The 24,832-nt window shown below is 39.8% G+C and overlaps 1 protein-coding gene across 9 annotated transcripts in view; it reads right to left on the bottom strand.

Annotated features, from left to right (window-relative positions):
- Positions 1 to 24,832, bottom strand: part of METTL8 (methyltransferase like 8) — a 117,929-nt gene that overhangs the window by 19,710 nt on the left and 73,387 nt on the right. For 7 of the 9 annotated variants that reach the window (XR_004441709.1, XR_004441710.1, XM_033231152.1 and 4 more), the window contains 4 exons: positions 11,782 to 12,152; positions 10,064 to 10,113; positions 4,381 to 4,444; positions 3,110 to 3,249 (listed from right to left, as the gene is read on the bottom strand). Coding sequence is in view for 7 of the 9 variants with exons in the window: in XM_033231152.1 (XP_033087043.1) it covers positions 3,110 to 3,249; positions 4,381 to 4,444; positions 10,064 to 10,113; positions 11,782 to 12,152 (625 nt within the window). In the remaining 2 variants the exon portion in view is untranslated. The remainder of the gene's footprint in view (positions 1 to 3,109; positions 3,250 to 4,380; positions 4,445 to 10,063; positions 10,114 to 11,781; positions 12,153 to 24,832) is intronic. The other 2 variants (XM_033231158.1, XM_033231159.1) reach the window with 2 other exon arrangements.

Raw genomic sequence — 24,832 nt, 5'->3', positions numbered from 1 at the left:
CAAGGCTGGAGTACAGTGGCACGATCTCTGCACAGCGCAGTCTCTGCCTTCCAGTTTTAAGCAATTCTCCTGTCTCAGCCTCGCGAGTAGCTGGGACTACAGGTTTGTGCCACCACACCCAGCTAATTTTGTATTTTTGGTAGAGACGGGTTTCACTATGTTGGCCAGGCTGGTCTTGAATTCCTGACCTCAGGTGATCCACCTGCCTTGGCCTGCCAAAGTACTGGGATTACAGGCGTGAGCCACAGCACCCAGCCTTTTATTTTTTTTTTTGAGACAGGGTCTTACTCACTGTCACCCAGGCTAGAGTACAGTGGAGTGATCTTGGCTCACTGCAACCTCCATCTCCCAGGTTCCAGCGATTCTCCTGCCTCAGCCTCCAGAGTAGCTGGGATCAAAGGCGTGTGGTACCACGCCCAGCTAATTTTTGTATTTTTATTATTTATTTATTTTTTTGAGATGGAGTCTCACTCTGTCTTGCCCAAGGCTGGAGTACAGTGGCACGATCTCTGCACAGCGCAGTCTCTGCCTTCCAGTTTTAAGCAATTCTCCTGTCTCAGCCTCGCGAGTAGCTGGGACTACAGGTTTGTGCCACCACACCCAGCTAATTTTGTATTTTTGGTAGAGACGAGGTTTCACTATGTTGGCCAGGCTGGTCTTGAATTCCTGACCTCAGGTGATCCACCTGCCTTGGCCTGCCAAAGTACTGGGATTACAGGCGTGAGCCACAGCACCCAGCCTTTTATTTTTTTTTTTGAGACAAGGTCTTGCTTTGTCGCCTAGGCTGGAGTGCAGTGGTGCAATCTTGGCACACTGCAACCTTCACCTCCTGGGTTCAAACGACTCTCCTGCCTCAGCCTCCCCAGTAGCTAGGATCACAGGCCTGTGTCAGCACAACCAGCTAATTTTTCTATTTTTAGTAGAGATGGGGGTTTCACCATGTTGGCCAGGCTGGTCTTGGACTCCTCCTGGCCTCAAGTGATCCTCCCACCACCTCGGCCTCCCAAAATGTTGATATTACAGGTGTGAGCCACTGCACCTGGCCTGCCTTGCCTTTTTTTTTTTGAGATGGAGTCTCGCTCTGTTGCCCAGGCCGGTGTGCAGTGGCGTGATCTCGGCTCACTGCAACCTCAGCCTCCCAGGTTCACGCCATTCTCCTGCCTCAGTCTCCCGAGTAGCTGGGACTACAGGCACCCACCACCATGCCCGGCTAATTTTTAAAAATATTTTTAGTAGAGATGGGGTTTTCACTGTGGTAGCCAGGATGGTCTCCATCTCCTGACCTCGTGATCCACTCACCTCTGCCTCCCAGAATGCTGGGATTATAGGGGTGAGCCACCGGGCCTGGCCCGGTCTGCCTTGCCTTTTAAAAAAATTTACTATTGTCCCTTTTCTATTCATTCGCCTTATTTTTAGATCATTTCTATGTAGGTAAGACAGTGGTCACTGTCATGATACATCTAAATTCATTTTATAATAAATAGAATGAAATGCTATATGATAGACACAATCTTCCCAAGGCATCTGCTTTCTCTTCTCTTTTTTTTTTTTGAGACAGAGTTTCACTCTCGTTGCCGAGACTGAAGTGCAATGGCACAGTCTCAGCTCACTGCCACCTCCACCTCCTGGGTTCAAGCGATTCTCCTGTCTCAGCCTCCCAAGTAGCTGGGATTACAGGCATCCACCACCATGCCTGGCTAATTTTTATATTTTTCAGTAGAGATGAGGTTTCACCATGTTGACCAGGCTGGTCTGGAACTCCTGACCTCAGGTGATCCACCCACCTCGGCCTCCCAAAGTGCTGGGATTATAGGTGTGAACCATCGCACCCGGCCTTTCTCTTCTCTTTAACATTCAATTCAAATCACGAGAAAATACATTATCTGAACTAATTTCAAATAGTCTTTTTGTGGTTATGTGTAGAATTTAAATGTTTCTTGTTATGGGTATCAAATGGGAAATCTTGTTCTTTATCCGCCTCCTCCATCCTTTTAACTGTTCATATGAGGATACCAAACACATACATGACATCTTTCTATTAGTACCTGAACAATGCCTACAGTCTAAACAGATTAGCAGAAAGAAATAGGTTATAGAAACTGGGAGGAAACGGTAGCTTCATAAAACCTGACATACCTCACTAGGTGCTAATGTATCTTATTTCAGATTTATTTGGAAATGGAATTTATTCTTCTACAAGTAATCAAAGTGCTCATTTCTCAATGGGAAGTAAAAGAATTGTAAATGTCCTAGTGGCCTTTTAATTGCAAAGAAATAAGCACATGGTAACTCAGTTTCTATGGAAAAGGGTCATCATACTCATCAAACAAAAAGTGGTTGATGCCAAGTCTGTATCTCCTACCAGGAAACTATGAGAACCCAATGTTAAGAAACCTTATGAAAGCACAGACCTGATACTTACCATATGTACCCTTTAATACATAGAAGGTGGCAAGATTTAAGAAAGGTAATCATTTTAATTGCTGGTAATATCTCTTTATGTTTTCTCTCTGGAGAAAAGCTATGTTTATAGTTTTAAAACACTGTATGAAACTTTAAGTCATAAATATTTAAATGATGGCATCAGGCTAACCTTTGATCATAAAGGTCCAATGATAATCTGGCAAATCTTAGTAACTCCTAATTCCCTAGTGTGCTTCTTTAGAACAAAATTTTTAAAGCCCATCAACAGGCCTGTGTGAAGCCAAACAGATCCCAAGCCCACCTCTTCATGAACATTCAGGAAGACACTACACTAAAGATGTTTGTTTCTGATCGCCAAGTACAATTTCCCTCTTGGGAGTCTATTAGATTGTTCTGAATTTGTAATTTCCTTGAAGCACTGTCACTTTTAATAGGTATGTGTCTTGCCAGAATATGCTCACTTCATTCTGACAGTGACAGAAAGCTCATTAATGAAGTAGTCTGACCAGTTTCTGTCTAAAAGTATGAAGAAAGGAAAAACTGCCATTAAAAGGCTGCATATTATACATAATGTCGCTCACTAAATAATAAATTCAAAAATTGTCATTTTTGCTTTGATAGTTCTGAAAACCACTACTGATAAAGGAGCTTTACACATCTCCTTTGCCCTTTCGTCTTCATTTACCTGTCAGGATGAATAGACGAGAGCACAAAGACAAGGAGAATGACATCCAGGATTCCATCTGGAAAAGGGTAAGGTAAGCCATCATCACATACATCATGAACAAAGGCAAAACACTGGGCTGCTCTGTAGGACGAGTGTGACTGTCACGGAAAAGGAACAGAAAGCAAAAAGAGGACTTAGTAGACTTCCGGGAATTTTTTTTTTTTTTTTAATAAAAAGGTCAAAATTTTAACCTTTTCTCCCAAAAGCCTTTCCTCTGTCAATCTGAACACTTTTTTCCAATTCAGTATTGTTAGCTTATTTCCAGCTGCCCTAAAAAAATTAAGGCTAGCTCTTGGCCTTGATAACAAATACCCTTCGCAATCCCTTTTTAACTTTAAAAGTAGAGGAGGGTAGGCTTTCTGAGTTAGTAGATAGTATTATTAGAGGTCTGCTCTGGGTTGCTGTTTCTGAACTTAAAGAGGTTCTGCTTGGACTACGATTATTCACGGGCAGGCATACATTCTAAATTTTGTAGGTCAGTACCCTTTCTGGTCATTTCTTATGTGCTGTTGGCCTTTCTTTCTTTCTTTTGTTTTTTTTTTTTTTGAGACAGAGTCTTTCTCTGTCACCAGGCTGGAGTGCAGTGGTGTGATCTTGGCTCACTGCAACCTCTGCCTCCCGGGTTCAAGCCATTCTCCTGCCTCAGCCTCCCGAGTAGCTGGGATTACAGGCGCCCACTACCATGCCCAGCTGATTTTTATATTTTAGTAGAGACAGGGTTTTACCATGTTGGCCAGGATGGTCTCGATCTCCCAAACCTCATGATCCACCCACCTCGGCCTCCCAAAGTGCTGGGATTACAGGCCTGAGACACCACGCCTGGCGCTGTTGGCCTTTCTAGTGACCTTTTTTTTTTTTTTTTTTTGAGAGTCTTGCTCTGTCGCCCAGGCTGGAGTGCAGTGGCACAATCTTGGCACACTGCAACCTCAACCTCCTGGGTTCAAGCGATTCTCCTGCCTCAGCCTCCCGAATAGCTGTGACTACAGGTACGTGCCACCACACCCAGCTAATTTTTTTATTTTTAGTAGAGATGGGTTTCACCATGTTGGCCAGCCTGGTCTCGAACTCCTGACCTCAGGTGATCTGCCCACTTCGGCCTCCCAAAGTGCTGGGATTACAGGTGTGAGCCACTGCACCCCGCCTCTAGTGATCTTAAAATCAAAACGACTTTCATTTCTCTGGGGTAATACCTTAGGCATCAGTTGGTATGATTCCCGGGAGTAGCATACCTTTACGAGCTCCACAGCTCCAGAAGCAAAATCACAACAATACAGAAAGGACTCTGGAGAGTTCCTATGAGGATGGAAGAAATATTTATTTATTTTTTTGGAGACAAGGTCTTGCTCTGTTGCCCAGGTTGGAGTGCAGTAACGTGACCATAGCTCTCTACAACCTTGAGCTCCTGGGATCTAGCAATCTTCCTTCCTCAGCCTCCTGAGTAGCTAGGACTACAGATGTGCCTTACCATGCCCAGCTAATTTTAGATTTTTTTGTAGAGATGGGGTCTCACTACGTTGCCCAGGCTGGTCTTGAACTATTGTTCTCAAATGATCCTCCTGCCTCAGCCTCTCAAACTGTCAGGATCATAGGTGTGAGCCCCTGTGCTCGGCCAGAAGAAATATTTATATCTGGAGTCCAGAAATGCTCAAACTAGAGAAGAAAGGAAACTGTAGGTCTGACTTGTTAATAAGTATTTCCACCCCCGCCCCTCAGCTTTTTTTTGATCTCGCTCTGTCACCCAGGCTGGAGTACAGTGGCACAATCACAGGTCACTGCAGCCTTGACCTCTGGGGCTCAAGTGATTCTCCCACCTCATCCTCCTGAGTAGCTGGAACTACAGATGCATGCCACTGTGCCTGGCCAATAGGCGGTATGATTTTTAATTGGCCTCTTCTTAACTTAAATATGTTCTGTTTGGCCTTTATTTGAAATTCAGTGGCTGGTCCATGGTTACTAAGGCAGCCATATACTCTGAAATTTGTAGGCCAGTACTCCTCCTGATTTTACTGTGTATGCTGGTATCAAATAATCCTTGCATCATGTTGCTTAGTACCATGTCTGAACTACAGAAAGAGTTCAGCATGTCATTAAACAGTAAGGATGGTCCTGGCTCTCATGGGTTTTATAGTCTAGTTCGCGACATAATTGGTTTTATACAACTTCTACAGGGGTGTGGAGAGGGCCAGCACCCTGAGGTATAAGTCTTAAAATTTCTGAAGGAGGAGGATAATATTGTTAAGTGACGAGAAGGGGAAATGGTTGAAGAGTTTAGAAGTGGGAGTCACATTTAGGGATGAGAAGTAGCACTAATCCTGAGAGCCCAAACTGGTATACGGCAGGATAAAAAGGTGGGCCTTGAAGCATATCATTAAGACTTCTAATCTGACTCAAGAAGCATTCCAAGCAAGGCGAACTTCTAAATAAATATGGAATACAAGCCCAAATATGCATTTAGCAAAATCTGACCCAGGCTCAGGTTATACTCTTTTTTTTATTTTTGAGATGAAGTTTCGCTCTTGTTGCCCAGGCTAGAGTGCAATGGCACGATCTCGGCTCACTGCAGTCTCTGCCTCCTGGGTTCAAGCAATTCTCCTGCCTCAGCCTCCCAAGTAGCTGAGATTACAGGTATGCACTACCACAGCCAGCTAATTTTGTATTTTTAGTAGAGATGGGGTTTCACCATGTTGGTAAGGCTGGTCTCAAACTCCTGACCTCAGGTGATCCACCCACCTCGGACTCCCAAAGTGCTGGGATTACAGGAGTGAGCCACTGTGCCTGGCCTCAGATTATATTCTTAAAGGCAACTCATTGATGAATAACTATGTTAACATATAATTCACTCATTCTGTGGCACTAGGGATTTGCATTCAATTTAAGATCTATCCAAATAAGTTAAAGTATGATTAATAGGATTTGGTTATGAAAAGCTAACCAGTACTGAATCAAAGTTAAAACTTGTACTGCTTGGTCTTCTCTCATCTGTCAAACATAAAAATAGCACTTTACTTCTGCATGTTCCCTTGTTGTTTCCTATGAAATCCATATAATTGTGACTTGTAATTTGCTGGGTGGTTTGAAATATATTTGAAATGTTCTCAGCAAACACTCAGATACATGTAGCACCATGTGGCTAATGGTTAAGGGCAAGGGCTTTGGAACCAGACTGTCTAAGGTTTGATTCTCAGCTTTACTACTTAGTTGCGTGACCTTGGGCTAGTTGCTTAATCTCTTCTTTAATTCAGTTCCCTCATCTTTAAAAAAGAGATAAACATGGCATCTAAGATGGTTGTTTGAAGTGAACGGATTCTTATAGCTAAAGTTTCCAGAAAGGTGTCTGACTCAGAGTAAGCACTCAGTAAATGTTAGTCATTATTATAATTGTTGTTGCTATTATTATCGTCACTATTATTATTCAAGGAGATCGCTTTTGCCTTCCAGGAACTTAAAAACTAACATAGTCCTCTAAAAAAACAAAACAAAACAAAACCCAAAAAACTTCCATATAGCTCAAAATGCTTTTCTGGACACTGGTATGTCTAGCTCATTATAAAAGGTCTGCAGTCTACCTGTGGGCAGTAAAAAACCGAATACCTGTAAGATATAGAACAGTCTAGGAGCTAAAGGAAAGCATGTGCCATTTGCCATGTGTCCTGCCAGGGTGGCAGCATGACCTCTGAGATAGAATTCCCACTGCATCAGCAGCCCAGGTTGATGTCTTGTGACCACCCAATGACTTTCCAGAACCTTTCTGTAAAATCAGCTGACTACCTTGGCCCTTCTCCCAGCAAACAGGTGTAAATATCACTACTACCACCACACCACCAAGGACTCTCTTGGCAGGGGTTTATGAATTAAATGATCCTTGGAGAATGATATGACCTCTTCATTTTAGAGGTCTAATTATGGTAAAATATTCTGAAAATGTAAAACATTAATCCTATACTCTCTAAAAGTAGTAAAACATAATTTCTTAAGCAGAAAAAAAAAGTCTAATCATTCCTTTGGAAAGGGTAATCACTGGTTGCCTTTTAAAGATGAATTAATTATCTCAGGTTATTGAGCTACAGTAATTTCTAAAACACGGGTAGGAGGCAAAGAAAGATACAGCCAAGAAGAAAGAGTTAGGGAGTGAGGAACCAAGAGCTTGCAATTATAAGCTGAAGGGAGAAGCAGAGAGGTGAAAAATATAATTAGCAAGTGGGGGAATCAGAGATATTAATCAGGTAATATGTATTGAGCTCTAACTATGCTGTACTGTTAGGCAACCTGGAAAATCAGATTAGGGAAAAATATGCCCTCTGCCTTAAGGAATTAAGTGGTTGGAGAGACAAGGCATAAAGAAATGACATGCTAAATAATACCTTGAGATCAGTCATAAAGTAACATACAATCAACTGCCATTGTAGTGTATTTATGTGTATTATAAGCTCAGAGATCACTGGGGTAAAGGAATATGGCTATGTGACATAAGGAAATTGGAAATTTCAGCCCAGAAACTAGAAAAAGGAAAACAAAACTAACAAAAACACAAAGAGAAAGGATATTCAGAACTGTAAATTTACCAGCATCACCCATGCCTGGCCACATTAGCTGGTTATTAAATAACAGTAGGGAATTACTCACTATTCATTATGTTAGATTTACAACAGTATTAGAGAGTATACTAAGTTTTGGGAGATATATTCCAAATAATCAAAGACAAAGTGTCATGATGTTGGCATTATATGGGTAATTGTTGAATTGAGGTGGTGGGCATATGGAAATTCACTATACTCTTTGCTTTTCTGAATGCTTTATTTTTTATTAAAAAAAATTTTTTTTGAGACAGAGTCTCTTGCTCTGTCACCCAGGCTGGAGTGCAGTGGTGTGATCTCAGTTCACTGCAACCTCTGCCTCCCGGGTTCAAGCGATTCTCCTGCGTCAGCCTCCTGAGTAGCTAGGATTACAAGTGTGCACCACCACACTCAGCTGATTTTTGTAATTTTAGTAGAGACAGGGTTTCACCATGTTGGCCAGGCTTGTCTTGAACTCCTGACCTCAAGTGATCTGCCTGCCTCGTCCTCCCAAAGTGTTGGGATTACAGGTGTGAGCCACTGCACCAGGCCCCAGATGCTTTTACATTTTCATAATAAAAAATTTAAAAGATCACATCATTTAAAAATATGCATAAAGACTGAAAGGAATTAAAAATGTTGTCATTGGCTATGTTAGGACGATGGGGATGATGAGTGATTCCCTCCCTCCCCTTTCCCTCTAATGGAAATGTTCTGCAACGTGCCAATGCTGATTTTATAATGGAAAAATAATGTGTAAACTTAAAAAAGAACAGAGCTTGGCAGACTGGCCATAGATAAAAGGTGTTTGAAGAGTTTTGTGTGTTCATCATGGAAAGAGTAAAAACACAGGTGAAATGCTGAACAGGAAGGGTGAGCCTGGAGCAAATCTCTGTCCCTGTAGTCAAACTCTGCCTTTTTTTTTTTTGAGACGAAGTCTTGCACTGTTGCCTGGGCTGGAGTACAGTGGTGCATCTCAGCTCACCACAAGCTCCACCTCATGGGTTCAAGTGATTCTCCTGTCTCAGCCTTCCGAGTAGCTGGGATTACAGGTGCCCGCCACCACATCCAGCTAATTTTTTGCATTTTTAGTAGAGATGGGGTTTTACCATATTGGCCAGGCTGGTCTTGAACTCCTGACCTCGTGATTTGCCTGCCTCGGCCTCCCAAAGTGCTGGCATTACAGGCACGAGTCACTGTGCCCGGCTGCTTTTTTGAGTCTTAGGGTGAGTTGCTGCTACCTCCAAATAATTTTAAGCCTAGACACAATGATTTGGCATGCAAACATCTTACATAGGGTGTTGCTTCAGAAGGGAGGACAAAATGAGGGTTAAGTTGTAAGCTTTACATTCAATTCTCTATGTGTAAAATGACATCTAAGTATCCAGGAAGAAGAGTAAATAAGCTCTGAAGTTTAGCAGTTCATAGCTCAGTGGAAGGATGAACTCACTTCCTCTTTTTTTTTTTTTTTTTGAGACTGAGTTTTGCACTTGTTGCCCAGACTGGAGTGCAATGATGCAGTTAGGTCACTGCAACCTCCACCTCCTGGTTCAAGCAGACTCTCCTGCCTCACCCTCCCAAATAGCTGGGATTACAGGCATGTGCCACCATGCCTGGCTAATTTTGTATTTTTAGTAGAGGTGGGGTTTCTTTTTTTTTTTTTTTTTTTTTTTTGAGACGGAGTCTTGCTCTGCCGCCCAGGCTGGAGTACAGTGGCCGGCTCTCAGCTCACTGCAAGCTCCGCCTCCCGGGTTCACGCCATTCTCCTGTCTCAGCCTCCCGAGTAGCTGGGACTACAGGCGCCCGCCTCGTCGCCCGGCTCGTTTTTTGTATTTTTTAGTAGAGACGGGGTTTCACCGTATTAGCCAGGATGGTCTCGATCTCCTGACCTCGTGATCCGCCCGTCTCGGCCTCCCAAAGTGCTGGGATTACAGGCTTGAGCCACCGCGCCCGGCCAGAGGTGGGGTTTCACTGTGTTGGTCAGGCTGGTCTCGAACTCCCAACCTCAAGTGATCCACCCACCTCAGTCACCCAAAGTGCTGGGATTACAGGCATGAGCCACCATGCCTGGTCCGCTTCCTCTTTTCTTATTCTCTCATACATATACACATAAGCTTAAAAAATTACTTCAAAACAATGATGGACAACCCATGACTATGAAACACTATGTTCAGAGTAATTCCCAGTTCACATGAAAGTAGACATTGAGATTAAGACATTTCTTTTGAAATTTGCTTGAGCCATTGTTCATATAAGAATTAGAAACACTACTGGCACACACATGACAATATTTTCCCAGAATTTCTCAACATTCCATAAATATGTACAATTCTGTAAAAAGAAAACTCTTAAAACTCACTGCAAAGTGTTCAAAATTGGAAACACACTATTTCCAGCTCCACAACCAACCTAAAATCAAAAGAACAAGCAAATATCAAAAAAGCAAGGTTAAATTTTTGTCACCAATGTCAGATTTTCTATTAAACAAAAAAACAATTAGACTCACTGGATCTCTGGGTTCAGTAGAGTTTGCTAAACTCAAAAGCAATGAAATAAATCACAGGAATAAACATTAAGAAATCCGACTATGGAAACGTTTAAAATTTTTACACACCAAAACCCAAAATAAACCAAATTAAAAAATAACCAATACTCTGTGAAGAAAACGGCAATATATATGATAAAGGGCATGGCTCATTAGAAAGAAAAAGACAAGCAGAGAAAATAAATGGACAGAATGCAAAAGAAGTACAAATGATTCTAAACATTTGAAGTATGTGACCTACTTAGTAATCAAAGAAATGCATATTAAAACAAGGTACAATTTTTTGTCTACCAAAGTGGGAAACATTAAAATAATATTTCAATCAATGAGGGTGTGATGAAACAGATATACACCATCATGGAATGGTATTAGTACAACTTCTTAGAAAGCAAGTGGGCAATATGTTTTAAAAGTATTAAAAACTTCATAAATTATGAACTAGAAAATCTAAGCTAAAACAATAAAAGAAAATGCAGCTAAAGTCTATACCCAAAGATGTTTGCTTCAGAAAACCTGAAAACAACTAAAATGTCCAGTAGTGTGAAAATAGATAGGTAAAATTATAGTACTCCACATAGTAAAATATTTTGTAGCCACGAAAATATAGAGATTTTTTAAAGAAAGTGAAAACTGCTTATGATACCATGTTAAATAGAAACAAACAAAACTTAGAATACATGTACAGTAATAAACAAAAGAAGAAAAAAGTCAGCCGGGTGCCGTGGCTCCTGCCGGTAATCCTAGCACTTTGGGAGTCTAAGGCGGGCGGATAACCTGAGGTCAGGAGTCCAAAACCAGCCTGGCCAACATGGCGAAACCCTGTCTCTACTAAAAATACGAAAAAATTAGCTGGGTGTGGTGGCAGGCGCCTGTAATCCCAGCTACTCAGGAGGCTGAGGCAGGAGAATCGCTTGAACCCAGGAGGCAGAAGCTGCAGTGAGCTGAGATGGCACCACTGCACTCCAGCCCAGGCAACAAGAACAAAACTCTCCTCTCAAAAAACAAAAGAAGAAGAAAAAGGTCACTAAAATGTTAATAGTGGTTAAATCCTTTGTTTGTAGGATTGGTGATAATTTGTCTCCTCGTTAGCAAATTTTCTCTAATCAGTACACATTGCCTTTAAAATCAGAAAGACAGGGTTTAGTTGTAAAAATAGAAAACCAAGGTCACACCAGATTATAGCAAATTATATATCTCACTTATTTCTATTTCGCCTAAAAAGGTACAAAGAGAGTAAAAATTAAGGCCAAAACTTCATTGGTACTTAAAACTGCCCTCAGATTAAAATGAAAACAGACAATTTTTTTTTAAAAAAAGCACAACAAAACCAAATTTAAACCACAAGCTTAAAACTTGACTGATTAAAAGACATGAGTCCCTTAAATATTATTTATGCACCAAAGTATACTGAATGCTTATTTAGATTTGATAGTTCTCTACCGAAAAAAAATCTGCATTATTAATAAAGTAATACAGAATGTACATTTTCAAATTATTTGTCACCTCCCATTTTTGTCCCTTAAGCACAGTACCTCTAGTATCCTGAAAGTGGCATTGCTACCGGGAAACAATCCAGTCTTCATAGGTCCTTTTTTGTGTTTTTCAGGGTCTAGGTTGGAAAAATCAGATTCTGTTTTGCTTTGACCTTCTGAAGAGCCACAACTTTTCTCATAATGATTTTTTTCTTCAGGCATAGTAGGACAGTGCATTCTTGAGAAACAATTTGTAGCACTCGTATTTACAAGATCCCATGATGATTCTCTTGCCTTCTCTTCAGGTTTTTGATCAACTGGAAGAATTTCAGGAAATTCCCTCAACAGCCAATTACGATCCTTGAAAAACTTATTCTTATGAATCTTGTAAAATGTGTCCCAGTATTTACTAGCTTCTCTCTCATACTTAACTAAAATAAAGAGGAAAAAGAAAGATTTATTTCACTATGAATTCTATTTACTATTAGCTACTATCTTGATAATTAAATATTGTTAAACATATACATTATCATTTATGACAATTATATTTACTAGTGAATAACTTTAATATTATATTTTGATAAAAGGTTGAAACTACAGAGCTTTAATTCTCTCAAAATGTGTCAAAATGTGGGATATTTAGTCCTACCCCTGTAAATCTGCTTCTATCTTAATAGTTTAGCCAATTTTTGTGAGAAATATAATCATGGCAAACAACTTCCTAATTTTGTTATCTTTTTTTTTTTTTTTTTTGAGACAGAGTCTCACTCTTGTCCCCTGGGCTGGAGTGCAGTGGCATGATCTTGGCTCACTGTGAGCTCTGCCTCCCAGGTTCACGCCACCCTCCTGCCTCAGCCTCCCGAGTAGCTGGGATTACAGGCGCCCGCCACTGGGCCCAGCTAATTTTTTGTATTTTTAGTAGAGACGGGGTTCACCGTGGTCTCAATCTCCTGACCTCATAATCTGCCCACCTTGGCTTCCCAAAGTGCTGAGATTACAGGCGTGAGCCACCACGCCCGGCCTAATTTTGTTATCTTAACAATCACATTGTTACCAATAACCTGCGTGGTTTTTTTATTATCTTAAAGAAAGGGCCGGGTGTGGTGGCTCACGAGGTCAGGAGTTCAAGACCAGCCTGGCCAATATAGTGAAACCCCGTCTCTACTAAAAATACAAAAAGTTAGCTGGGGGTGGTGGCGGGTGCCTATAATTCCAGCGACTCGGGAGGTTGCGGCAGGAGAATCACTTGTACCTGGGAGGTGGAGGTTGTAGTGAGGTGAGATTGTACCATTGCACTCCAGCCTGGGCAAAAAGAGTGAAACTCTGTCTCAAAAAAAAGAAAGGATGAGGGCTGGGCGTGGTGGCTCACACCTGTAATCCCAGCACTTTGGGAGGATGAGGCAGATGGACACTTGAGGTAAGGAGATCGAGACCAGCCTGGCCAACATGTTGAAACCCCATCTCTACTAAAAATACAAAAATTAGCCGGGTGTGGTGGCAGACACCTGTAATCGCAGCTACTCAGGAAGCTGAGGCAGGAGAAATGCTTGAACCCAGGAGGAGGAATTTACAGTGAGCAGAGAACACACCGTCGCACTCCAGCGGACAACAGAGCGAGATTCTGTCTCAAAAAAAAAAAAAAAAGAGCCTGTTGCAGTGGCTCATGCCCTGTAGTCCAGATGACTCAGGAGGCTGGGGCAGGAGGACTGCTTGAGCCCAGGAGTTTAAGGCTGCAATGAGCAATAATTGTGCCACTGCACTCCAGCCTGGGTAACAGAGTGAGACCCTGTCTCATAAATAAATATAAAAAAGAAAGGACACCTCATTTTTAATGTATTTACAAATACAATTTCAGCATAACAAATGTCCTAATTGGTGATCAGACAGGAAATTTCAAAATTATAAACAACACAATTTAAGAGCTAAAAGGATCCATTGGAATAATTTACTCCAACCCCCTCTTTTTGCATTTGAAGAAAGGACCTAAACTCACTTGTTCTAAGTCCTAGAGCCCCATCACAGTGAATCCATGGCCATGTCTCCTGACTTTTGGAATCTGGAGGCCATCCCATAACTCCCTTCTTCCCCCAACCTCCAAGGCATCTCTTCCCACTGACATCTCCCAAGATGAAGATTTAAAGAAAATTTCTGATGCTCTTAAAACAAATATGCATTTTATGATGTCATCCTGAGGTCAGGGTTAGGTCAACAGTCTCAGAGCTTCAGGTAATTCTTAGCTTTCTGTCTCTTCCTATTTGCTCCTTAAATTAATAAAGTAACTCACTCTCTCCCTCATTTATTCCCCAAACATTCCATTTATTTTATTTTATTTTTGTACTTTTAGTAGAGAGAGGGTTTCACCATGTGGGCCAAGCTGGTCTCGAACTCCTGATCTCAAGTGATCTGCCTGCCTCCACCTTCCAAAGTGCTGGGATTACAGGCATGAGCTACTGCACCTGGCAAATTCCTTCCCCCCCACCCCGTTTTTTTTTTTTTTTTTTTTGTATTCTTGGGCAGTGCTACAGGCAACAACAATTTCTTGAGTGCTATTATGTAATAGGCCTAATCCATGCATTAGGAATTACTTTAACCTACTGTAGATACATGCCATTTTAAAAGTATTTTCAAAGAATGCAAAAGCTTTCTTTCTAGGAATACAGAATAATTTCCAAGATTTGGTGTTAGGTAAAAAAGCAAGGTATATAATAGTGTCTATATTCTGTAACCACTCATTAAAAGAAGAAGAAAATACACATGTATGGTTACATGTACAATATTCATGTACACACACACACACACAAAATTGTAGAAGGTACAAAATACTTCTGGAAGGATAATCACATAATCAGTAATACTGGTTGGCTCTAGGGAGAGGAAAGGAGTGGCTGGGGATCACAGTTGGAAGGAGAATTTTCATTTGAATGTTGATCCGTGTGAATTTATTATATATTCCAAAAATAAATTAAACTAAAAATAAAAATAATAGATGCATTTCCTTCACAATTTTAAAGAAGCCCCTACTCTCAGAACAAGCAGTTGCCTGTAATCAGGTTCATCTTTGTTACAAAGACCTGTCCTGAGGCCCTTATAGTTTTAATTTTCTTCTTTCCAATTTTATCTTTATGGCCTTGTACCATAGATCGCCACCCATCTGGCCACAAGACTTCCTTCCCATCAAGACTGAATTGTATCTGGCAGCAGGACTGCTATAAAGACTGAAACTCCCATCTGTATTTAAGGTCTGAGAAATGAAAGTAGATCTCTGTAACAAAAGAATTATGTGATGTTAAGTCCAAAACATGCTCACCTCTGCACTAATGGAAAGAAACATATTTATGGTTAATCTAAAACTGTATATTTGTCTTTTAAATATTTCTATCTCTATTTTCCTTCTTTTTCAATAACATTGGTATATCTCCACTTTTAAAAATTGGAGTATGCCTGATATACTGTGTAAGAAAACAAAATGACACTCTGAAAATCAGACTCAGGAGAAATTATAAAGGAGTCAAATTTCCCTAGGGTCTTCTCAAGCCTTCCCTTCTTCCTTTACCTTGAAAAAAAAAAAAAAAAACTCTCTTTGTAACTCATTCCATGCAGGTAAAAGATTTTCTGCCTAACAAAAAGCAGCCACCTAAGAAGACCTATATTTAGTGAAATCTATAGTATTTGAGTTTATAATATCAAGCTACCTGTGAAGTGAGTTTGAGCCCAATTACCAGTAACTAGAATGTACTGTACTACTGTATCTTGATTAATTTGTGGGAATATTCTTCTAAGAATTAAGTGCAGTGGGAGAAGTGCAGGGGAGTAACCTAATACAAGACGTGCATAGCGGCCAGGCGAGGTGGCTCATGCCTGTAATCCTGACACTGAAAGGCCCAAGCAGAAAGACTGCTTGAGGCTAGGAATTAAGATGAGCCTGGACAACAAAGCAAGACCCTGTCTCTACTTAAAAAAAAAAAAAAGATGTGTATAGCAGTTCTATTTATATTAGGAAAAAGTGGGGAAAACTCAAATGCCCAACAACATGGGAATGAGCAAGCAAACCATGCAGTTCAAAGAGGGTAACCTTATGTAGCAATTTAAAAATAAAAGATAATAGGCCGGGTGTGATGGCTCATCCCTGTAATACCGGCACTTTGGGAGGCCAAGGAGGGCAGATCACCTGAGGTTGGGAGCTGGAGACCAGCCTGACCAACATGGAGAAACCCTGTCTCTACTAAAACTACAAAATTAGCTGGGCATGGTGGTACATCTGGGATTACATCTGTAATCCCAGATACTCAGGAGGCTGAGGCGGGAGAATTGCTTGAACCTGGGAGGCAGAGGTTGCAGTGAGCTGAGATCACTCCATTGCACTCCAGCCTGGGCAACAGGAGTAAAACTCCGTCTCAATAAATAAATAAATAAATAAAATAAAAATAAAAAATAAAATAAATAAAGGAAAATAATATTAAGAGAAAATAGAACAGTATATACATTGATGGCAGCTCTAACATTTATTTTATAGTCATTCATAACAATAAGATGAAAATTTGAAGCAATTATAACAATTTAATCATTATTAGGTAGCTCTTTCTTTTGCAAAGCTGTATCTACTTCTTACACAGATAAAGAATCTTAGCTGAATTCTTCATTCAAATTGCCTACAGAGTTTCCTCATTTGATGAAGGGTTTGAATTAGAGTAGTATCTCTAAAGTCTGTTTAAGCTCTAAAAATTCTGTGTACTTTCCTATTAAGCCCCATGAATTTATGGAGAACATTAAACATTATCAGTTCTACAGACTACAAAATCTTGGATCAGATTGCTGTTTTAAACATGAGTCTGTACTACTGTTTTAATTTTTACAATTTAAAGAGAAAATGAATCTGTAGTGACGTGACTGCAATCTGGTTCAGAAACCAAACATGTCAAGCATCTAAATTCAACTCTAGCCTATGTAATCCATAAAAAGAGCTCGATTACTATTAGAAGACAATAGTCAGGGTTTGCTAATATACATATTTTCAAGCCTTTTCCAACTATTTCCCACTCAGGAATTAGGAGAAAAGAAATCAGATAATTACATAAATTATACCGATAATAGTAGCATTAAAATTGACAACAATAACACATATTACATGTTTATTATGGGCTACGCACTATGTCAAATGCTTTACTTGGATTTTTTCCCCATTTAATCCTAGCAGTATCTCCCAGATAGATTTTATTATTCCAATTTGCAGAGAAAGAAATTCAATGTCAGAGGGAATAAAGAATTTCCCCAAGGTCACCCAGTCAGAAAGAGCAGAGTCAGAACCTAGCCTAAGTCTGCTAAACTCTAAAGCCCAGGCTCTCTCCCATTACACTACACTACCTCCCTAGCACAAAGTCAATACGAACCCCCTGAAAATCATCTCTGCTTTTCTGATTCATACTTTCTTCTCGATTATGAAGTATCAAGTTGAAATTAAAACCTCATTGTGGCTTATAGTGTAAATACATTGTAAAAATAATGCTGATTGGAGTTACCCTTCATTAAGACAGATCAGAAATACATAATTAATTAAACTCATACTTTGAATTATAAGAAATATAAACAACGCAAAGTTATATGATGAAATGATGAGCAACAGGAACATTAAATGCTCTATGAGAATATACGGGTTTGTGGGACAGAAACAAAACAGAGAAGCAGCACCAGAGTCTGCAATTTGGTTTTCAGCAGCTTCTCCAATCAGTGCTGACAACTCCATAGTTCCCATTAATGTGTGAGAGCTTCTGAGACCCCACGGCTTGGTCAATCATCATAATTATGATTATGAGACAACAAACACCTTCAGTGTATGATTTAATTTCCTGAACTGCAAGAGTATCTGTGTTAACAGGGGAATTGGAGGAATTACTGCTCTGACGATGAGTGAAATATTCAGTATCAAGCTGCTGGTAAGGCAGGTCAGTAATGATCAAATAATATAGTGTGGAGAAATCTGCCCTGTCTTCATCTTGTCTAACTGACTTTCTCAACAGGTATATTAATGTCCAATTTTTCTTGGAGGAAAATTTTTTTTCTTTTTTCTTTCCTAGGTTGGTGATTCAGAGTTAATTGCTTTTTGCCAGTGGCAGTAAGAGGGATGTAGCGATCTGTTTAAGTACAGCCCAATGAAGCAAATTCTCAATTATTCACTTATTAAACTCAATATTGCTGAGGGAAAGAAGGAATATGCACACTAACCATCCTTAAATATTCAGAATTCATTTTGAATCACACTGAACATCACAACTAAGAAATTGAATTAAACCATTTATGTATGACATAATATGATTAATATGAATTATGAAAATTTATTCTAGGTTTCCATGTAACAAAAAGCAATTTAAAGTTATTTTTGCACATCAATTACGCAAATACCTGAGCTCTCAAAGTTGGAAATTTCCACACATCACTGAGAAAATTCATTGTCTAATAAAAGAAAACTCTTTAAACTTATGAAATTAAAAGTATGTTTCTAAGAGCACTGCATAAAATTTTAAACAAAGTCAGCTTATAAACAAATAACCTAAATTTATAAGCATAAAACTTTTAGCTACTCTCTCCATATTTTTTTTTCACATAGAACATCCTCTCAATGGTAAGATATTCACAAAGTGAAGTATAGTGAGACTCATTCTTTTGCTTGACATAGATAACTTTCCATAGGTAGATAGTTAATTACAGGATATTTTAAGGTAAAAATAGCAGCTGCTTTTGTTATTCAGTTTAAAAGACTCATTACATTTGCTAAATAACTGAGATATGACACACTGGAGATGTTTTTTAGGAAATTATAAAATACAATTATGTTAACTCAAAAATTGCTAAATGTATCTTTCATTTCTCTGAATTAACTTGCTTTTAAAATAAATTTGAGCTATAGTAAAATTGAAAATAAATTACAAAAAGGAAATGCGGAATTAACAACCATTAATCTGGGTAATCTTATTGAAAGAAATGAGGGCCTGGATGCTATTTTTTTTTTTTTTTTTTTGAGACAGGGGCTTACTCTGTGCCCAGCCTGGAGTGCAGTGGTGCAATCACAGCTCACAGTGCAGCCTCTACCTCCTGGGCTCAAGTGATCCTCCCATCTCAGCCTCCCAAGTAGCTGGGACTACAAGCACACGCAACCACGCCTAGTTAACTTTCACATTTTTTGTAGAAATGGGGTCTCACTGTTGCTCAGGCTGGTCTCAAATTCCTGGGCTCAAGAGATCCTCCCACCTCGGCCTCCCAAAGTGTTGGGATGACAGGTGTTAGTCACTGCATCCGGTCCTAGATGCCATATACATTTTAATCAAAAATGAAATGTCAACCATCCTGCAGCAAGACTATTATTTGTGATGCATAATTTCTTACTTTCAGATTGTGAAAGTGTTTCCTGACTTCAGTTCTCACTAACAGCTGAGACAATATGTGAGAAATGGGAAATGGGAGTGACAGGAGAGCCTGAGACACACAGAGACCAAAAGAAATGTGCCAGGAGTTGGCCAGCATGGGAGAACAACCAGTACTTCCTCCTCGCTGCATTAAAATAAAGTGAGATAAGATCAGTAAACAGTGCTTCTGCTGTATAATAATCTGCATATAGAATACTCTGTGATGGGACAACACTGGCTCTTTCAAAGACTTAGGACTCGCCTAGATAAGAAAAGATGGTGGTTCACAGAGGCTCTTGCTGAAGAGCCAAGTCACGGCTTCCTCCGGGTTCTCACAGTGTTTGAAAGTAGAGCTTTTAAACAATCTATTTGCCTTGACCCATATTCATCAGAGACATTAAATATCAAGCCCAAAGCCTCACTCAGGGTGCTGCAGACTGGCACGTCTGTGATCCCTAGCAGAAACTGCACTGGATGGCTCTCACTGTAACGTCCTGCCACTCAACATGGTTCCTCAGAACAAAAATATTCTTCCTTTGCCACCCTCCGGGCAGCCTCAGTTATTGCTCAGTGTGCTCTTGCTTACGTGTGATAAGATGGTCATCCCCATAATGTGTTCCTTCTCCCTGCAGTGGTCCCCTGAGAGGTATGAAGTCCACCACACTGAAGTGTTACAGAGGGGATGCAGAAGGGACCTAGCAGAAGCTTCTACCTCTGAGTCATTTTGAAATGTAATTTTTTGTTCTGTGTCTCCACAGCAGTCAGAAAACTTGCACAAAAAGAGACTGGACATACTAATAAGCAAATCAAATGCTTCAAAGTGGTATCATCAACCCTCTCCTGCCTGCCTTTCCTGCTTTTACAGAGAGAGGCCAGTCACCACCTTTCTATTTCAGTCACACTACGGTTCTATGGGAACTGTCATTTTCCTTTACTGTGGTTTCCAAGGCCCTAAAATAACCTTCTCATTAGCTTCACTCAAGTTCATTGTTAACATAAATAGGACAAAATAGGCAGCCACATACAGAGGACTTTAAGGGAACATTATCAGCACTGCTCATCTATTTATGTTCTAAACGGAAATATTCAAAATAGGGCAAAAAAATCCTTGGTTTTTCCTATTATCAGGAAATATATTGTGGATAATTTTTAACTTCCTGGAAATGAATTAAGATGGCTGACAACTTTTAATTCAGTTTAGGCTTGACTCTGTCTGTCACATCCAGGTGGCCACTAGCAGAAGCTTGAGTAATGCGGAAAATATGTCCGTGTAGCTGCTGGCAAAGAAGCAAAGTTATACTTCCTCAGAAACAGCGTGACAGAGTTCCTGCAAAGGAATGCAATATTGGCTAATTTGTAAGCAGTACTGCCACGGGTATGCACCCTCAAATCCAACTCTAATACTCCCTGGCTGTATTCCCTCAAGGACTTCATGGTTGAAGCTCATAAAAATAAAATGATGTCATTCATTGTGGATCAGGTGCTCTTCGTTTTCTGTCCATCCTCCAGGATACAATAGGGAGCTTAGGAGGAGGATTGACAACTGGCTCTATGGAATAGCAAATGATACCAGAAGATAAGATAGGTAGACACTGCCCTCTTCACTAGATAAGGGCAGCTAATGAGGGCAGTCTCATTAGCTTAGGTTCCCCAGCTACCACTGCTTCAAACTTTGGCCTCAATTTGTCGACTAAAGTCACCAGACCAAAAGTTAACTACCAGTGGGATTAGTGATCTTCCCTATACTTGGTTTACACAGAGGACTGCTAACATCTTTCCCTGGGGAGTTCCAGGACAGTTGATCAATCTAGAAACAAAACTGGATCTCAGGGGTTGGAAACTTTTTTTCTGTAATGGGCCAGATAGTATTTTAGTCTCTACGGGCCAGTTGCAACAGTCTTTGTTGCAACTACTCAATACTGTGACTATAGCTCAAAAGTAACCACAGACAGCATGTCAACAAATGAGTGTGTCTGTGTTCCAATAAACTTTATTTACAAAAACAGGCAGCAGGCTGGATTTGGACCATAGACTATAGTTTGCTGACCCTTGCTTTATCTAACGGTTACACTGATATTGCCACAACAGTGACCAAAAAACGATGACCAGAACCAAGTTGTTCTGGCAAGACTAATCTACTGTATTAGAAGCCAGAATAGTGGCCCTTATGGGCCACTATTTGTGGGATTAGTGGGGTCAGGGGTCAGGGGGAGTATTGTAATTGGGAAGGAGCACATGGAAGCTTCTGGGTTAATAGTAATACTCTGTTTCTTGAGGTGGGTGATGTTTACATAGGTGTGTTCACTTTGTGAAAATTAATTGAATTATGTGAGAATTCATTTATGAGTTGTATAAATTTCTGTGTCTATTTTATAAACTATTTTTAAAAAGAAAAAAAAAGAACCAATATGTTCTAAGGGAGAAATCATTTTAAGAAAAATCAGGCAGAAAGTCCTATAAAGAGAATACAAGAGTTGGGCAAAGTGTCTATGGGTTCCCAGCTATGCAATGAGGACGACACAGGCCAAGTTCTTTTGTTTGTAGTGTGCTTTTTTTTTTTTTTATTGTGATTAAAAACCACATAATGTAAAATTTAACATCTTAACTATTTTAAAATGTATAGTTCAGTACTGTTAAGTGTATTTGTATTGTTGTGAAACAGACCTCTAGGATGTTTTTATCTTGCTAAACTTTAACTATATACCAATTAAATGACAACTCCCCCTGTTATGGAAAAAGTGTTTATTTATGAAATAATACGAGGTTAAAAAAGTAGATCCCCAAATTATATATGTATTATAATTACAACTGCTTAAAATTATGTACACATTGGGTAAAAATTCTAAATGGTGAACTAAAAACAATTATGTTAGAACAGTAGGATTAAGAGGGAATTGTCTTAAATTTTTTACATTTCCCCCCTTTCCTGAGCCCTTGGCAACCACCAGTTTTCGTTCTATGAATTTTACTACTTTCAATGTCTCAAATAAGTGGAATCATACAGTACTCGTCTTTTTGCGATGGCTTATTTCACTTAGCATAATGTCCTCAAGGTTCATCCATGTTGTAGTATGTGACAGGATTTCTTTCCTTTTTAAGCCAGAATATGATTCCATTTTATGTATACACCACATTTGTTTTAACCATTCACCTGACGATGGGCATTTCAGGGTACTTCCACTTTTTGCCTATTGTGAATAGTGCTGCTACGTACATAGATGTGCAAATATCTCTTTGAGACTTTGCTTTCAATTCTTTTGCATATAACCCAGAGGTGGGATTGCTGGGTCATATGGCAGTTCTATTTTTTATTTTTTTAGGAACTTCCATACCGTTTTCCATAGCAGCCACATCATTTTACAATCTTACCAACAATACACAAGGGCTCCAATTTCTCCAAAGCCTTGTCAATGCTTGTCATTGTCAGGTTTATAAAACATTTATTTATTTTTATTGATATATAATAGATATAAATATTTTCAGGGTACATGTGATAATTTAATACCTTTAATGAGTGTAATTGGGATATCCATCAACCTAAATATTTGTCTTTTCTTTTTTTATTATTATTATACTTTAAGTTCTAGGGTACATGTGCACAACGTGCAGGTTTGTTACAAATGTACACATGTGCCATGTTGGTGTGCTGCACCCATTAACTTGTCATTTACATTAGGTATATCTCCTAATGCTATCCTTCCCCCCTCCTCTCACTCCACAACAGGCCCCGGTGTGTGATGTTCCCCATCCTGTGTCCAAGTGTTCTCACTGTTCAGTTCCCACCTATGAGTGAGAACATGTGGTGTTTGGTTTTCTGTCCTTGAGATAGTTTGCTCAGAATGATGGTTTCTATCTTCATCCATGTCCCTACAAAGGACATGAACTCATCCTTTTTTATGGCTGCATAGTATTCCATGGTATATATGTGCCATATTTTCTTAATCCAGTCTATCATTGATGGACATTTGGGTTGGTTCCAAGTCTTTGCTATTGTGAATAGTGCTGCAATAAACATACATGTGCATGTGTCCTTATAGCAGCATGATTTATAATCCTTTGGGTATATACCCAGTAATGGGATCACTGGGTCAAATGGTATTTCTAGTTCTAGATCCTTGAGGAATCGCCACACTGTCTTCCACAATGGTTGAGCTAGTTTACAGTCCCACCAACAGTGTAAAAGTGTACCTATTTCTCCACATCCTCTCCAGCACCTGTTGTTTCCTGACATTTAATGATCGCCATTCTAACTAGTGTGAGATGGTATCTCATTGTGGTTTTGATTTGTATTTCTCTGATGGCCAGTGATGATGAGCAGTTTTTCATGTATCTGTTGGCTGCATAAATGTCTTCTTTTGAGAAGTGTCTGTTCACATCTGTTGCCCACTTTTTGATGTGGTTGTTTGATTTTTTCTTGTAAATTTGTTTAAGTTCTTTGTAGATTCTGGATATTAGCCCTTTGTCAGATGGGTAAATTGCAAAAATTTTCTCCCATTCTGTAGGTTGCCTGTTCACTCTGATGGTAATTTCTTTTGCTGTGCAGAAGCTCTTTAGCTTAATTAGATCCCATTTGTCAGTTTTGGCTTTTGTTGCCATTGCTTTTGGCGTTTTAGATATGAAGTCCTTGCCCATGCCTATGTCCTGAATTGTATTGCCTAGGTTTTCTTCTAGGGTTTTTATGGTTTTAGGTCTAACATTTAAGTCTCTAATCCATCTTGAATTAATTTTTGTATAAGGTATAAGGAAGAGATCCAGTTTCAGCTTTCTACATATGGCTAGCCAGTTTTCCCAGCACCGTTTATTAAATAGGGTATCCTTTCCCCATTTCTTGTTTTTCTCAGGTTTGTCAAGGATCAGATGGCTGTAGAGGTGTGGTATTATTTCTGAGGGCTCTGTTCTGTTCCATTGGTCTATATCTCTGTTTTGGTACCTGTATCGTGCTGTTTTGGTTACTGCAGCCTTGTAGTACAGTTTGAAGTCAGGTACCATGATGCCTCCAGCTTTGTTCTTTTGGCTTAGGATTGTCTTGGCAATGTGGGCTCTTTTTTGGTTCCATATGAACTTTAAAGTAGTTTTTTCCACTTCTGTGAAGAAAGTCATTGGTAGCTTGATGGGAATGGCATTGAATCTATAAATTACCTTGGGCAGTATGGCCATTTTTACAATATTGATTCTTCCTATCCATGAGCATGGAATGTTCTTCCATTTGTTTGTGTCCTCTTTTATTTCACTGAGCAGTGGTTTGTAGTTCTCCTTGAAGAGATCCTTCACATCCCTTGTAAGTTAGATTTCTAGGTGTTTTATTCTCTTTGAAGCAATTGTGAATGGGAGTTCACTCATGATTTGGCTCTCTGTTTGTCTGTTATTGGTGTATAGGAATGCTTGTGATTTCTGCGCATTGATTTTCTATCCTGAGACTTTTCTGAAGTTGCTTTATCAGCTTAAGGAGATTTTGGGCTGAGACAATGGGGTTTTCTAAATATACAATCATGTCATCTGCACACAGGGACAATTTGACTTCCTCTTTTCCTAATTGAATACCCTTTATTTCTTTCTCCTGCCTGATTGTCCTGGCCAGAACTTCCAACACTATGTTGAATAGGAGCGGTGAGAGAGGGCATCCCTGTCTTGTGCCAGTTTTCAAAGGGAATGCTTCCAGTTTTAGCCCATTCAGTATGATATTGGCTGGGGGTTTGTCATAAATAGCGCTTATT

Source organism: Trachypithecus francoisi, unplaced genomic scaffold (genome assembly GCF_009764315.1).
Source record: "Trachypithecus francoisi isolate TF-2019V2 unplaced genomic scaffold, Tfra_2.0 Lachesis_group13, whole genome shotgun sequence".
In the NCBI taxonomy this organism is placed as follows: domain Eukaryota; kingdom Metazoa; phylum Chordata; class Mammalia; order Primates; family Cercopithecidae; genus Trachypithecus; species Trachypithecus francoisi.
Note: the sequence above shows the minus strand (reverse complement) of the source record. Positions and strands in the feature narration are given on the sequence as shown.